We start from the raw sequence: 17,422 nt of genomic DNA on the forward strand, positions 1-17,422 counted from the left end.
GGGTCCTTGGAGAGGGACATCAAGCTTGGGAGGGTGGAGGGACAGCGCAGGAGGGGAAGACCCTCTATGAGATGGATTGATTCTGTGACTGGGGTAATCGGGATGGGTGTGTCAGAGGCAGTGCTGTTGGCGCAGGACAGAGCAGGGTTTAGGGCTGTTGTGCTTAGGGTCGCTATGAGTCGCAAATGACTCGACGGCACATAACAACAACAACAACAACAACAACAACAACAACAACAACAACATATACCTTTTAAACAGTTCTCTTCCTCATCTGTTTCAATGCAGTATACATAATTTATCCCATCTTTCTCAGTCTACCCCCAACCCCAATGTCAGTCCCATTTTCCAAATGTGGCACTATGCAGTATTTGTCCTTTTGTGACTGAGATATTTCACTCAGCATAATGTCCTTCAGGGTCACCCATTTTGTATAGTATTTCATGAGTTCCTTGTTTTTCAAAGCAGCGTAGTATTCCATTGTGTGAATATACTACAGCTTCTCAATGCATTCATTTGTTGATGGACACTTGGGTTGTTTCTAACTCTGCTACTGTGAACAAAGCTGCAATAAGCATGGCTGTGATTAATTCCTTATGATTGGGAGTCTATGGCCAGGACGGTTTTGGAATCTAGGGCATATTTACAGTTTAGAACTTGGTGGTGGACTGATGAAGCTACAAATATGTAGAGTTCACTTATCTAGAAATCCTCCTCTTAATGTTACTGATCAATTATAGGGGAACGGTCAATGGCTTGGAGTGCAAGCTCATTCGCAATATGATCATGCTGTGCTTGTGTAGGTCTTTGCTGCATGCAAACATGAGATAAAGTAGAAATTTTAGGAAAGAGATATCAGTCGTTTATCAGAAAAACACAATCTGAAAATGAAAAACATACTGATTTTTCTATCTAAAGGATGCTATTAACACGTTGCCGCACAATATTAAATTGATGACCGTGCTCAGAAACACATTTTTTTGATGTATTACTGAATGATTAACAAATAAACACATTAGTACAATTCATACAAATGATATTCCTTCTTTAATTAATTAAAATGTGCATGATGGCTACTGCCATCATTTGCGGCAACATGTTTATTAGAGCAGTATTTCTACCTGAGGTCTGTGAGCTGTTGTTAAAAACTAAGCATATGAAAACGCTAATTCAGAATGTCAAAAGGCTATTAGATCACTGAAAGTTCAGGACACTCCCTGAGATGAATATATGTGCTTGTATGGACACTGGAACTAGTTCTTATCAAGCCAATGTATTAGCAGCCGCTTGAAAAAGAACTTTAAATTTGTCTTAAATCAAATGTTACAATTGTGGAAAATTAGGACATTTGAAAAGAGACTGTCTTAAAGAGGAAAGTAGAGATGTAAAGAAAAAAAATCCAAAAAGCCTTCAGGGCTGTTTAGAAAATGTGGAAAAGGCTAACACTGGCCTAATGAATGCAGATCTGTATTTGACCAATAACGTAATAAGATTGGTCAGGAAACTTCAGAGGAGGCCTTGCAGGAAGCAATGTGAGCTGCCAGCAGTATCTTGTGAGCAAAGACAATCCTGTTGTGAGCAGCGACAGCATGATTCAGACTTATTTTTTGCCACCTCCAGAAGTGCCGCATTAGATATAGCTCTTCCTGATAATATTACTCGTATACCAGAATTGGGAGTTTATAAGATAGCAACTAATATTTTTTAGACCAATTCCAGAAAATAGTGTTAATTTTTTTAAAAAGTAGTTTAACTAGTAAGGGTATCTTTGTTCATCTGGGAATTATTGATTCTGATTATGGAGGAGAAATAAGTATAATGGTATCTACTAAACAGCCTCAAAATTTACTTAAAGGTCAAAGAATCGCTCAGTTATTGTTAGTGTAATATATTAGCAAAAGGCTGCACCTATAAGAAGACAAGGAGGTTTTGGCAGTACAGGATCAAATATATACTGGAATACCATTACTAATGATGAGAGACCACAAATGATTGTTACACTTGAAGGGCATAAATTACAAAGCTTGGCTAATACTGGGGCTGATGTTTCAATTGTAGCTACCCATCATGGACCCCAGAATTAACATTAAAAGATGTGTCTGTTACTTTTACTGGAATTGATACTATGACTGGAGTTAAATAGAGTGAATAGGTTTTAGAATGCAAAGGACCAGAAGGTCAAAGGGTAAATGCAACCTTTGTAGCTCATATTGTAATTATTCTATGGGGCAGAGATTTATTATCTCAGTGGGGAGCAACATTACAAATTCCCACTATTTCAACTCGAGAAAAAAAAATGAATTATATTCCAGGAAAAGGGTTAGAAAAAAAGAAACAAAGAATTGCTAGTGTTCAAGAGCCTAAATCTAATTTATCATGGAAAGAATTAGGATGCCCAAATTTATAATGAGGGCCACTGCTCCTCATGATGCTCTCCCCTTAACTTGGCTAACAAAAAAAAATGTTTGGGTGGAGCAGTGGTCCCTAACTAAAGAGAAATTAGAGATTTTGGAACAATTAATCCAAGAACAATAATTTAGTAGGTCATATTAAACCAGTAGTCCTTGGAACTCTCCACTGTTTGTAACAAAATCACGTATAGAGAGTAATTCGATACTATCAGCTAAAGTAAAAACTTCACTTTTTCAAACAGATACATATTATACAGATGTAAATAAGATGCGTTATGCATGTTATACTAATGGTGAAGATTAGTTAAAACTTGACTTCTGTTCAATCGGGTGAATTATATGCTGTTATTATATTACAAGATAAAAACTCTCCTTTGAATATAATGACTGATTCACAATATGCTGAGTTTACTGTAAGAAATATGTTGTTATGTGCCATCAAGTCGCTTGTGACTCATAGCGACCCTATGTACAACAGCCCTAAACTCTGCTCTGTCCTGTGCCAATCGCACTATCTCTGACACTCCCATCCCAATTATCCCAGTCACTGAATCAATCCACCTCACAGAGGGCCTTCCCCTCCTGCGCTGTCCCTCCATCCTCCCAAGCATGATGTCCTTCTCCAAGGACCGGTCTCTCCTCACAACATGTCCAAAGTATATTAGACAGAGCCTCAGAATCTTTGCCTCTAAGGAGCCACCCAGTTTAACCCTTTCCAGGACAAATCTGTTTGTTTTCCTAGCAGTCCATGGTATTCTCAATACTCTTCTCCAGCACCATAGCTCAAAGGCATCAATCCTCCTTCTATCCTCCTTGGTCATTGTCCAACTCTCTGATGCATAACAAGTGATTGCAAAGACCATAGCCTCGATCAAACGCACCTTAGTCTCCAGAGAGACACCATTGCTCTTCAGTACTTTGGAGAGGTCCCTAACAGCAGACTTTCCCATGACAATGCGCCTTTTAATTTCCTGGCTACTGGTGCCAAGAGTGCTGACTTTGGAGCCAAGCAAACTAAAGCTGTGTACAATCTCAATCTCTGGTCACCATCCATCCTGATGCTGCCAATTGGTCCAGTGAAGAGAATCTTTGTTTTCTTGACATTGAGCTATACTCCTCCTCAAAATACTAATATTAGTTTAAGTTTGTTTTAGTTTCTTTTTAAATTTTTTTGTGTGTGTACCATCAAATCAGATCTGACTGGTACAGGAAGAGATTGCCCATCCTTCTCCAGCAAAGCACCTGGTGGATTCAAACTGCTCACCTTTGGGATTGCAGTGCAGCTCCTTGCCCCTAGGCCACCAGAGCTCGCCTATGTTACAAGTTTTAATTCATCAACAAGAATCTCACTCATATTCAAGCTCATTCTGGCCTTCCAGGACCAATGTCACAATTAAATGACATTATTTAATTATTATTAATTAATTATTTAATTATTAATTAATTGTTAATTATTTAACATATCCTACTCAATTATTAGTAGGATATGTTAAAAGTTAAGATTTTTATCTCCATACTCATTTAAATGTCAATGGAATGATAAAAAAAGTTTTGGAATTACATGGCAACAAGCTTGAGAAATTATACAAAGATGTCCTCAATGTAGTCCCATTAATGTGCCACCTTATGAAAAAGGAGTCAATCCTCGAGGTGACAGACTAAATGTATTATGGCAAATGGATGTTACTCATATTCCATCATTTGGGAAATTCCAATATGTTCACCATACTATTGATAACTTTTTCAGGCTTTCAATGGACCACTGCTTTGTCAGGAGAAAAATCAGAGTATGTAATTCAACATTTAATTGAAACTTTTAATGAGATGGGTCTTTCATCAAGTATTAAAGCTGATAATGCTACTTGTAATTCTAAGAAAACAAGAATTCCTCAACAAAATGGATCATATTACTAGTATCCCATATAACCCCCAAAGATAAGCTCTAATAGAAAGGGCTAATTTGACTTTACAAACTATGTTGAAAAAACAAAAGGAGAGATGGGATAGGACAACTATCACCTCCAACTATTTTATAAAAAGCCTTAATTACTTCAAATTTTTTAAATGCTAATGAAAGGGAGAGACTCCAGCTCAAAGACATTGGGTATTAATTACAACCATCTAAAGAATCATCCTATATACTACAGGCAACCTCTAACTGTTGTTGTTGTTATGTGCCTTCGAGTCGTTTCTGACTCATAGCGACCCTATGCACAACAGCTCTAAACCCTGCTCTATCCTGCGCCAACCGCACCACCTCTGACACACCCATCCGGATTACCCCAGTCACTGAATCAATCCATCTCATAGAGGGTCTTCCCCTCCTGCGCTGTCCCTCCACCCTCCCAAGCTTGATGTCCCTCTCCAAGGACCCGTCCCTCCTCACAACATGTCCAAAGTATGTCAGACGAAGCCCCAGAATCCTTGCCTCCAAGGAGTAGCTTGGTTTAATCCTCTCCAAGATGAATCTGTTTGTTTTCCTGGCAGTCCATGGTACATTCAGTACCCTTCTCAAGCACCACAGCTCAAAAGCATCCACTCTCCTTCTGTCCTCCCTAGTCACTGTCCAACTCTCTGATACATAACAAGCGATTGCAAAGACCATGGCCTGTATCAAACGCACCTTAGTCTCCAGAGAGACACCATTGCTCCTCAGTACCTTAGAGAGGTCCCTAACAGCAGACTTTCCCATCACAATACGCTTTTTGATTTCCTGACTGCTGGTGCCAAGAGTGTTGACTGTGGAGCCGAGCAAACTGAAGCTGTGAACACTCTCAATCTCTTTGTCATCCATCCTGATGCTGCCAATTGGTCCAGTGGTGAGAATCTTTGTCTTCTTGACATTGAGCCTTAGTCCATACTGAAGGCTGCAGTCCTTGACCCTTCGCAGCAAGTGCATGAGGTCCTCCTCAGTTTCAGCAAGCAGGGTTGTGTCATCTGCATAACGCAGACTGTTAATAGATCTTCCACCAATCCTGATGCCACAATTCTCCTCGTACAGCCCAGCCTCTCGGCTAATCTGCTCTGCATACATGTTGAAAAGGTATGGAGACAGGATGCATCCCTGGCGTACACCCTTCCCAATTTTGAACCATGCAGTGTTACCCTGCTGTGTTCTGACTACTGCCTCTTGGTCCAAGTATAGGTTTCGTATTAGCACAATTAAATGTTCTGGGATTCCCATTCTTCTCAGAGTCAGCCACAGTTTGTTATGATCCACACAGTCAAATGCCTTTGCATAATCAATATTGAACCTCTAACTAATGAATGGAAAAAGGGATTTGTTATTAGGTGAGGTAAAGGATTTCGTTACATCTCTACAGGCTCAAAAACTCTACTGTTGCTGTCCAGAAACGTGAAACCTCGAGATCAGTCAAGAGGCCACACTGTAATGAGATCAGAGTTGTGGAATGGATGAGTATGATGACACTGAAACAGCATCAAACAGAGGAACCATTACCAGAGAATAAAAAAGCTAAGATACCTACATGAGGCCAGATAAAATAAGTAATAATAGAAAGAATAAACATTACATAAGACAGGGAAAGCAGTATCTGTTGAACATTTGTTTTTAGCTATGCTTGCTGTTTTGGGTCAGGTAGGAATGGCAGATAATAATACCAGCTATTAGGCATATATTCCTAATACTCCCTTGGTAAAAATAGTTCATTGGTTTTACGACTTGACAGAACTTAACAATAACAACATCAACATAAAGAGAGATCAGTTGGCCTAGTGGAAAGTGATGCTACCAAGCCAAAGGTGGGTGACTTCTTATCTGCGGCCCTCAGGCCTGTTTTTCATTATTAAGTTCAAACATTCTTCTAGGTGGTATAGCCCTGGTGTGTCCACTTGCTGTACAGAGGTAACTTGTGCTTGCTGTGAAGCTGAACACTGTGACACTGATGTGTTAAATGTGTTAATAGTTACCCATGGCAGACAGTGTTTTGTGGTGCTCCCCATTTAAAACAAGCTTGGAAGCAGGAGTGGCATCCACTTCTGTAATAGCTTGTCTTTAGAAACTCTATGAACCTAGAGAAAGGATGAAAGTCACTCAAGTGTTGACAACTTTCATTCATAGGGTCACTATGAGTCAACTCGACAGCACTTAACAACAACAACAAGAACAACAAACCTATTTATAATAATGACAGTGGCTTCCAAATCCCCAGGATAAAAGGGGACCCCTTAAATCTAATGAAGGAATGACTTTCTAATTATACATATTATTTTCGCCATATGCATTGGAAAGAGAAAATGGCAATCATCCTTTGAAAATACTATTTTGTAATACTTGGTAACAATTACTTAAAAATTATAAAAAAGTCATTTGAATTAGCAATTTTGGGAAGTATCGCCATTACTGCCACTGCTACTACAGCTGGCTTGGATTTGCATCAAATATTTAAACCTCAGTTGATGTAAAAACATGGCATTAAGATCCTGAAAAGTTATGGGCTTTTCAAAAACAAGTAAAATTAAAATGTGATTAGAATACTGCACAGTTTTGCATTACTCCAGTAAAGTGGAATCATACTTAAAGGAATGAATCCTGGTAATTTCAAAGACGATATACTGAAATTACATGCTCAGATTCATTCTGCTTTTGATAAGCAATTGGATTATTTTAACAACATAGCTATTCCACAAGGGATAGTGAAGGCATATCCAACCTGAATCCTTCTGATCATATGGAGATGTTTGGAAGCATTTTTGTGAGCTTATTTTGTTTGTTATATTTTTTTTTCCTTGTGCATAAATGATGGAAAGAACAAAATCAAACAAGAATGAATCAAAGATAAGAAATCGTGCTCCTCTAGATGACATAATTATGATATAAACAAAAAGGGGAAAATGTAGGAAGTCATACTAAATATTTATAATAAACCAAATGCTGTATCAGGATATGAGGGAGTCATGGATACAAGCTGGAATTTACCCTGAAGCATCAAGGCAGACCTTAGGTGTTCACAAGGGATAAGTGCTAAGGGAGACCTTAAGCAGTTACACAATTCTTGCATTGTTTGCTCACCCTTCCCTTCTGAGTCAAGCATAAGATTTTCAATAGAAAAAGCTTAGCTTCATTTGCATAGCATTCTCTTTGTGATTTGCTCCCTGGCAATTTTCAAGAAAGGCACAGGAAAGCTGGGTTTGGTGCTTCAGTTGTTTCAAACGGCTCACCTACTTTACCTATTTACTTATACATTCTTGTTGTTCTGTCTCGTTTTTTTAGTCTTTACCCTCGGTCAACAATTGTGTCTTTCCTGATATCTGTCTTGGTCTTTTCTTCCTCCTGTCTGTATGCTGAGCAAATTATCTGAGAAGCTGGACTCTATGAAGAGGAATGTGGCATCAGGATCAAAGGTGGACTTATCAGTAACTCACATTATGCACACACAACCTTGTTTGTGTCACCACCTTGAAGCACTTGCTGCAGAAGATCAAGGAACGTACCCTTCAATATATATTATATCTCAATGTCAAGAAAATACAAGATTCTAACCATTATATCAATAGGCAAAATATTTTTCTTTTATTTATTTTTAATTGCACAGCACTCTTTTATTATAATGATCTGGAAAAAATATTTTAGTATAGTTATGTTGAAATTGGGTTCTGGGCCCCAGTGTCAGGGCCCAGCAACGGGAACATGATTCAGAAAACACAGAGGAGACACATCTAGACATGGTCTACAGGCATCTCACAAACAGTAAGGCAATGGAAGGATTCTATAACACACAGCAGGATGAACTCCAAGCCCTAAGAGGTCACGGAGCCCTTCCCCCATGGGGCGAGGAATGGCTTATTTTCTTGCGTGGTATCCAAACTGCCACCAGGAACCCTAAAAGGGGTTTTGTCTTTTATGTAATTTTTTTTCTTTTGTAAAAGAAAATGCAACACATAAACATTCAGGCTTGATCCCAACCTCCTGGAGCCAACTCCTCTGGGGTTGAAAGGGAGGAAAGACGGTTTAATCAGCAAGTGGATTACAGTCATCTTCCACTGGAATGGCTAGCGTGCCCCTACTACAGAACAGGACACTGGCTCCTGGCAATAGGACTAGGCTATCTTGCTTACCTTTGTATCATACCTGGCATAGCTCCTATCTCCTACTCAGATAGGTCCTTAATAAATAAACTACTAGCAAAAACTCTGGAGTCACTACCTCTTGTGGATGAGTTTTCCCTACATCCTGGACTGAGGACCATGGCCCAGAGGTGCCATTCTGACCAGACTAGGAGAATGTGCAGGAGACAAAATGGATAAAATGGGAGTGGGTGTGTTCCTTCCCCCCCACTCCCAGCTACAACTAAAGATGTATACAGATGTGGTCAGTGTAATACGTGCAGGGGAACAGGACAGGCAGGGAAGGTGTGACTTAGGACAGCAGTCTGCGTGCTTGGCTTCACTTCTTGGCCTTGCCCTGAGCAGCCACAGCTTCCATGGCTTTGTGAACCATTTCTTCATCTCCCAGGAGCTGCATGGGCTTGATGGGCTTCAAGTTCTTGTCCAATTCATAGAAACAGGAATTCCAGTGGGCAGGTTCAGCTCCATGATAGCCTCCTCGGAAGGACCCTCCAGATGTTTGACAATGCCCCGAAGGCTATGGGCTGCAATCAGTACTCGTTTCCCCTCCTTGATCTGAGGAAATATTTCTTCATTCCAAAAGAGCAGGGCTCTGACAACAGTGTCCTTTAGACTCACAGGAGGGCAGCTGATCTTAAGTCAGGTCTGTGTACGTGTGATCTTTACTGATGTTGCTGTAGAAGGGCTGGTCAGGCTCCATCGGTGGTGGTGGCGGTATGTCATATGAGAGCCTCCAGATCTTTACCTGGGCCTCAACCATGCCTGGCAGCAGTTTTTGTTTTACTGAGGCCAGTCAGACTCCCACAATGCTGCTCTCTGAGGTGCCAATTCCTCACTAGTGACAGCCACAGCTGGTCAATGGTGTCCAGTTCTGTCCAGAGCTTCCAGATCATTCTCTTCTGCACTGAGGTGAAGCAGATGTCAAACTCACAGCCAGCATCTTGCAGGGTCTGTCCACTGCATTTGGCCTCCTCGTGCCCCACTGGGCTCAGGTGGATGTCATACCAGCTGCTGAAATGGTATTCCAGGTTCCAGGCACTCTCATCGTGGCAGATGAGCATGAGCTGGTACCAGCAGTCAGGAAATAAGGAGACACATTGCACTGTGCAAGTGTGCAGTTAGGGACCTCTCCAAATTATTGAAGAGTAGTGATGTCAGTTTGAGGACAAAAGTGACTCTGATTCAGGGCATGGTCTTTCCAATCACTTGCTATGTATCTGAGAGTGGGATGACTTGGGATGACAGAAGAAAAATTGATGCCTTTGAGCTGTGGTGATGGAGAAGAGCACTGAAGATCCCACAGGCTTCCAAAAGAACAAACAAGTATGTCTTGAAGAAGGCGCAGCCAGAATGCTCTTTGGAAGCAATGCTCCTCACATACTTTTGGCCTGATGCTAGGAGGAGCTACTGCTTGGAGAGGGACATGATGTTTGGAAGGGTGGAAGGTCAGCAAAGGAGGACTAACATGGTGGCTGCCACAGTAGGCTTTAGTGTGTCAGGAAGTGAGAAATGGCAGGATAGAACAGGGTTCAGATCTTTTGTTCATAGGGTTGCTAGGACTTGTACTCAACTCAAGGGCACCTAACAATAACAACAACCATAACAACAAAACAAGAACTTCCTTTGTAACAACCTTTTGCATTCTTTATGAATGATATTCTCCCAAAGCTCACGTGGTCTTCGTTCATTAATGTTCAAGGGCTCAAATTTCTTCTTGAAACAGTTTTTAAATTCAGGTATATGGGGAGCTGTAGATTTCTCTCCTACTATTTAGAAGACCTGGGACTTGCGAGCCTCTACAAGCACAAGGTATTTGTTGAAATAAATCCCCTCTCCTGATATTCATGGATGGCCAAAAGAACAGATGTGTCTTAGAGAACATGCAGCCAGAGAGGTGCAAGGATGGTGAAGCTTCATCTCACATACCTTGGGCATGTTGTTAGAAAAAGCTAATTCTTGCGACATCACATACAGAAAGATGGAGAAATAGACTTTTAAACGAAACAGGCTGACACACATGACTCAAGCAATAGGCTCAAGAATGTCAGGGTTGATAAGGATGTCAAAGGATAGGCTCAGATCTGTTCATATAGTTGCTATGAGTTGTACTTAACACCACCTAACAATACCACAAAAACTCTGGTCCAATCCTATTCATTATACTGCAACCTATTAACATCAAATAATATGTTGGAGTACATTTAGGGAACTTGTGGTGGCCTAGTGGGTAAAGAGTTGCACTTCCAACCCAAAAGTAAGTGGACTGAATCTATCAACTGCTATCAGGGAGAAAAATGGGAAATTACTTCTTGTGCCATTTACTGCCTTTCAGACCTGGAGGGTCAGCTATGAGTCAGTTCTAAGATGATGCCAAAGAGTTCTTGTGGCAAAATCCATAGCAAGTTGTGTTGTTAAATCAAAGCTTTCCATCTCTGGTAGGTCAAATCCACCAATGGTGCTGAGGAATAGAAAGGTCTTTTCTCATTGCAATTTACACTCTAAGAAAACATGATGGAGGGCCACTCTATTTCAGCAATGACTCAACAGCACTGAGTTTCAGTACTGTATTACTAGTGGAGCCCTTATGGTGTGTTGGGTTGCTAACCCAAAAGACTTTGGTCTGACGCTATCAGCAGTGCCGTAAGAGGAAGAGGGGCAGTCTCCTCCCATCAACATTTACAGCCTTGAAAACCCAATGGAGAGTCACTGTGAGTCAAACTCTGCAACAGCAAAAATAAAACTGCTAATATTAAGTGACGTTGGAACATAAATAATTTTGCACCTAAAATAGGTAGGTTAGCAGGCTAACACATGTACTCCGCTAGGTATTCTTCACAGCAGTGGATTAGGTTTGGGGTGTAGTCTTACAGTAAAAGCCCACTTTTTTTTCATCTGCACAGGGCCTTTCTTCCCTTCTTATAAAAAACACTCTAAGAGATTTTGTCTGTTAGGCTCTCTCCTGTATTATCAGCTGCTAGCCTAGAACACTGTCAGAAGCTAGTACATACCTTTGTTTAAAATAAAACGCTAACCAGTAAATGCCCAACCAAAATTTGCAATGAAGAAAACCTGCAAAGCTCTTTGTAGAATAGCTCCAGGACTAGTATCTCAAGTGTTCCTTATGGATGAAAAGAGTTAGGATTTACCACAGGACCTGAAAAGTCCACTTACCCTCCTGGAAGCTGGTTTGTGCCTGTCGCAGACTCTGAGGAACCAGAATTCCAAACCAGTTCAGGGGATCCTGAGCACCTGCTGAGGGCTCTGGCTGTGGAGTCTTAGAAAGGCCCTTTCGTCTTCGCAGAGCTGGAGGAAAGAAAGGTATGTGGATGGAGGTCCCCAGCCCTGCATTTTGTGCTGACAGTATTGAACTTTCTGAGCCTGTGATTGCACAAAAAAGCAGTGGTTGAGAAATTCCAACAATTTTACCTGCTTTGTATATGAATTAGTGTACTTTAGAATAATCAAAGTACTGCCTTATTTGACTTGGGTCACATCAGCCCTAAATAAAAAAGTCCATTTTTAATTAAGCCAAGACTTTCAGTTTTGCTTTTCTAAAAAAATCATTCTGAGAACTCTAGTGACTTAGTGGTAAAGAGTTATGTTGCCAATTCAAAGGCCAACAGTTCAAATCCACCAGCTTCTTTATGAGAGAAAGATGGGCAATGTCCTCCTGTGGAATTAACTGCCTCTGAAAACCTACTGGAGGGCAGCTATGAGTTGATTCTGACTCCATGGCACACAGTATCAACAAAGAAATAATTCAGCCTTTTTTTCAAGTTTACTACCTGGAAAACAAGGCAAGCCAAAGTTCTAACCTAGATAGAGAAGTGCTTTGTTTTAGTAAGAATGTACAGCCAATCAAAGAAAGGCACCTAGGTCAGCAAGAGGACAGTAAACAAAACTGCTAATATTTAGTGAAGTTGGAACATAAATAATTTTGCAGCTAAACTAAGTATATACCAAGTCTTAGTTCACATCTTCCTCCACAAATTTCACTCAGTAGGATTGTCTATCGTGGCCCTTTAAAATTTGTAATTAAGATAGAAATTGAGTTTGTCAGGATAAGGAAAACGGTGGAAATTGGCTCTTGACTGAAAGCTCTGTTGAACAACTAGCAGTCTGTAACAGTCTCAAAACCACTAAGTAAGCTTACAGACAAGCTAGGTTTGAAGTCTAATGAAACTATGGGGACTTTTACCATGCTTTCCCCTCCTTTTCTGGCCTGCCAGCACATGTTCTTTAGTTACCTCAGCTTTCAAAAGATAATCTCTGCAATTTGGAGAACATGTACCATCTTGTCTGGATTGTTTTTAATGTCTTCCATTTTCAATGAATCAGCTCCTTCAGGAAGACTTACTTTGTAGCTGAAGAGCAGCACAGTATTTTCACTATGACATGAGAAACAGCTTACTGCAAAGACTTACCATTTCCCATGTCACTTAGATAAGAATCTCAAGCAACTATCCTCCTGATACCTACAGGATTCATATGACCCTCTTGTTTATCTATGAGGTCAAACACAGGATTTCCCCCTTTTGCAGCATAATCCCAACTGTCTACTCTTGCCTACAGATAAGCAAAAAGCCCATCGCTGCGGAGTCGACTGAAACTCAGTCACCCCACAGGACATAGCAGACCTATCTTAACAGGGTTTCCAAAGCTGTAAATCTTTACAGAAAAAGCCTACCTCATCTTTCTCCCAAAAGACAGCCAGTGGATTTTAACCATCGACCGTGCAGTTGGCAATCCTGCGCTTAAAAGGACTGCACCAGTTCACTGCTGTCAAGTGCACTGTGTCTTGGTCTTGGGAAGGCTTCCGACCCGAAGGCGGGCGCTCACCTGGCTCTTGTGGGCCCACGTCTTCTGGTCTCCGACCGGCCGTCTTCACCATCCACAGCCTCTGGAGTCCATCCTGAGCCTCGCTAAAGGATAAGGAAAGGAAGTCTGGGCCTTGGCCGGTCCCCTTGCCGGCCTCCCCCCTTATCCCGGTTCTGCTTGAGCCCGGCCCTCCATCTCCATGTCTCCTCACCTAGTGTGGACACAACAGCGGGGCTCCATGTGGGAGGCATACTGCAGAGGACCCACAGACTTGGCACCCATGGCGTAACGAGCCTTGGAGAGCGAGAACCAACCCTGAGGAGAGAGTGGAGTGGTGAGTCTTACTTAAGTTCATGTGGCCACTCGCTCGACCACAGCCCCAGGTCCCACCTCCTCTACTCGGGCGTTCAAAGCTGCCCGCTTCGCCTCTAGTTCTTCAAAGTCCCGGAGCAGCTGCAGTAGCAGTGAGTCCAACTCCTCTCGCACGCTTAACCCCGCCATGGGCTACACAAATAGACCCTAGAACCCGACGCGCACGTTAAATTAATCCAATTGCTGCCCGCAAGCTGGTTAACAACCAATCCGGGCACGAAACCTTCAGAGAATGCCCATGCTTAAGGAAGGAGCCAATCGGCGCACGAGACAAGGGGGAAGTCTGTCAGCACAGGCGACAGCCTGAGGGTGGGCACTTTCAACTGGGGAGCGAATCAGCGCTCGAAATCCTTGAAGAACAGACACTCTTAGCTACGGAGCATCCAAAGGCCCAATTCGCGCATCAATTCATTCTCACCGGCAGGACCAAGAACTATCCGGTTGGCGTGGGCTGTGGTGATTCTGAGCCGCTTCAAGAAACAGTCGCATTTTCAGTCACGCAGCTGCTGTCAGGATGAAAGATGGTGAAAATGTATAGCAAAAATTTTTATTAAGGGAGGAGAGATTGTTAACTTCATTCCTTTTGCTTTACGGTTTCTGGACTCAGATTATCACAGTGTCAAAGTTAGGCTACAGCAAAGGCCGAGGGTGCGAACCGACACCGCGTGCCAGTCGAGCTTTGTAGGCTTTGGGATTCAGTTCCAGTTTGCTCGAGGCCGGAAGGACCGCGACAGCTGGCCTTCCGCGGAAAGGACCGACGGCGGCGTGACGCAAAGGTGCTCGAATCCCGACCCACGTGCGAGCAGGCCGCTATGGTAGGCAGTACGGGCCTCCCCGGGGCTGCCCGAGGGTGGTCTGGCGTACGGGCGGAGGATGACCCGTCGTTTTCCCCAGCTGCGACGCGAGGCCCGCCTACGCCGCGAGTACCTGTACCGCAAGGCCCGCGAGGAAGCCCGGCAAACGGCTGACGAGAGAAAGGAAAAGCTCCGGCGGGCGCTGCAAGGTAAGGACCGCCAAGTAAGGGGCTGGTCAGGGCCCTTGCACTGGAAAAGAAGTCATTGTGAATGTCGCGCGGTTGTACCTGGAGAATCGGTGCCTTTGAACTGCGGAGAAACGTGCTGACTGCCCCCGATTGCCGCTGGGTGCGTCTTTGTGAAGGTGCAGCTAGAGTGCTTCGTGGAGGCAGAGATGACAAAGGTTTGTCTCATTTGCTGTGAGCATGTGGCTATTCCTTGGAGAGGGAATTCATGCTCGGAAAGGTGGAGGGTCAGCAAAAAAGAGGAAAACCCGTGATGAGATGCATTGACACGGTGATTGCCGCAGTGGGCTCAAATGTGTCAAATGATGAGGATGGCACAGGACAGGACAGGGTCCAGATCTGTTGTTCATAGGGTTGCAGTCTTCTAGGTGGTAACTAGCAACAACATCTGGGTTCTATAATGAACTCTGGGCCCTAGCGTGTTATGTATAATCCTGCCAGAAAGTTCCTATCTGTTGTTTACTGAATAGCTATGAGGAGTAGGTGACTCAACAGCGCAGCCAAACAACAAAGCTATGTATTAAGGATGAGGAACTTTTCTAGGGGAGTATTTATTTTACAAAAAGCAACCCAGAACCCTTTGCCATATCATCAGTGGACTCATAGCCTACCCTCCAACAGGTTCGCAGAGGCTGTAAACCATTTAAAAGAGTTGCTTGTCTCCGCCTCCCCCCCCCCCCCTTTGGTGACTTGTGCTCCCACAAAATTGGAGGTTTGAGTCTACCTACAGTGCCTTGGGAGACAGCCTTACAATCTACGTCAAAATACAGCCATTGCAGGGAGCTCTGATGGCCGGCCTAGTGGCAAGAAGCTGCACCGCAATCCCAGAGGTGCCTTGTTCGAATCCACCAGATGCTCTGCTGGAGAAGGAGGGACTATCTCCTTTTGTACCAGTTAGATCTGATTTGACCGTACATGCACAAAAAAAATAATAAAATTTAAAAAAATTTCATAAAAACCCCAAACAAAAACAAAAAAACAGCCTTTGCAAGACAAAGAATGGTTGGGAGGCAAGAGGGTTTGTCTTACTAAACAAAATGAAATAGATGAAATGCATATACATTCATACATAAACCTTTAAGGAATAAGGACTTGTGCTGCCAACTCAAAAGCAGATGATCTGAATCTACCAGCTCCTCCATAAGAAACGGATGGGCTATTTCCTCTTGTGTGAGTTAACAGAAGCTGAAAAGGCGTATTGCATATCCTTTACTACTGTGATTTTTGGTTGGTTGGTAGGTGCTGTCATATCAACAACGCTTGATGTTTAGCGACCCTGTGAACAACTTTACCCTGTCCAGTGCTATCTTCACAGTCTGTGTCATGCTTAAACCCATCCTTACAATCACTGGTTCAATCCATTGCCATGAGGGAAGCTTCCTCTTGTTTTTACTTTTCCTTAAAAAAAAGAAAACCCTTTGAAGCATGTGAGTTTAACATTTATCTGATCTTTTTAACAGCAACTGTTACCTATTGTTTATAAATAATTTTTTATTTAGAGTGCATCTTGGTCGCACCCATTGCCTTCCTGTGCATCTACTTACTTCGTGTGTGTGTGTGTGTGTGTGTGTGTGTGTGTGTGTGTGTGTAGTGTAAAATCGGATCTGACTGGTACAGGAGGACATTGTTCCTCCTTCTCCAGCGGAGCATCTGGTGGATTTGAACCATGTACTCCTGGGATTGCAATGCAGTTTCTTGCCACTAGGCCACCAGAGCTCCCTGCATCTACTTACTTCCTAGCAATTTTACATTGTAGCTTTTGAATCATTTCCTTTGGTATTTCTCCTTGCTTCCTTCTTCAGAACAAAATTATAAATTGGGGTTTTTTTCCCCCTTCTTTGAGTGTTGTTTTAATTCTGTCATGTTTTAAAGTTGTTAGTGTAAAATTTAATTTTGGCTTCCGGGCAAAAATGGCGATGGGGTTGATGTGCCGGCGGCCTGGGCTTCTGTTCCTATTACGGGCTAAGCATCAGTTCCACAGCATCACGGTGCCATCACGCTGGCCCCGCAAACCGCTGAACACAAGACTCCTGTTCCCAGCCGGCCAGCGCTGCGGGCGCCCGTGCTGCGGCCTCCTTGCAGTCCCCAGCCCTCGCTGCCTCAGTACATCTGTCATCTCTTTTGCAGAAGCCAGGCTTCTCCTCCAGTTGTTCCTGTAACTTCCTCACCTACAGCAGTGACTGAAGTGCTGCCTGGAGAGACTGCAGATATTGTCCAAGCTGCCGCAGAACAGAGCTTCGCTGAACTGGGGCTTGGGTCATACACCCCAGTGGGACTGATCCAGAACTTCCTGGAATTTATGCATGTTGACATGGGCCTACCATGGTGGGGAGCCATTGCAACATGCACAGTTGTTGCCCGCTGCCTGATTTTTCCTCTCATCGTGAAGGGCCAGCGAGAAGCAGCCAAGATCCACAACCACTTCCCAGAAATCCAGAAGTTTTCCACTCGAAAAAGTAATTTCTAGATCCGTCTTGAAGTACAACATTGTGAGTGACAGGATTATATCCATACGCTTACAAGGAAGCCCAGTAAATACCACAATCATTCAGATATATGCACCAACAGCCAGAGCCAAAGAAGAAGAAATAGATGATTTCTACCAACTTTTACAGTCAGAGATAGATCGAACATGCACTCAAGATGCGTTGATAATAATGGGTGACTGGAATGCAAAAGTTGGGAATAGTGAAGA

At 42.9% G+C, this 17,422-nt stretch overlaps 2 protein-coding genes and 1 pseudogene across 2 annotated transcripts in view; 1 reads left to right on the plus strand and 2 right to left on the minus strand.

Moving 5' to 3' along the window:
* CCDC115 (coiled-coil domain containing 115) overlaps window positions 1–13,817 on the minus strand; it is a 20,078-nt gene extending 6,261 nt beyond the window's left edge. The window contains exons 1-4 of the mRNA XM_006902943.1: window positions 13,707–13,817; window positions 13,528–13,631; window positions 13,338–13,420; window positions 11,670–11,801 (exon numbers count right to left, since the gene is read on the minus strand). Coding sequence (XP_006903005.1) covers window positions 11,670–11,801; window positions 13,338–13,420; window positions 13,528–13,631; window positions 13,707–13,817 — 430 coding nt within the window. The remainder of the gene's footprint in view (window positions 1–11,669; window positions 11,802–13,337; window positions 13,421–13,527; window positions 13,632–13,706) is intronic.
* Window positions 8,818–10,433, minus strand: LOC102856466 (annotated as a pseudogene).
* Window positions 13,818–14,561: 744 nt separating the features above from the next.
* The window catches only part of IMP4 (IMP4, U3 small nucleolar ribonucleoprotein, homolog (yeast)), a 10,702-nt gene continuing 7,841 nt past the window's right edge, over window positions 14,562–17,422 (plus strand). The window contains exon 1 of the mRNA XM_006902947.1: window positions 14,562–14,691. Within this exon, the coding sequence (XP_006903009.1) occupies window positions 14,562–14,691 (130 nt within the window). The remainder of the gene's footprint in view (window positions 14,692–17,422) is intronic.

Source organism: Elephantulus edwardii, unplaced genomic scaffold (assembly GCF_000299155.1).
Source record: "Elephantulus edwardii isolate Elephantulus edwardi_28Jun2011 unplaced genomic scaffold, EleEdw1.0 scaffold00475, whole genome shotgun sequence".
NCBI classification, from domain to species: domain Eukaryota; kingdom Metazoa; phylum Chordata; class Mammalia; order Macroscelidea; family Macroscelididae; genus Elephantulus; species Elephantulus edwardii.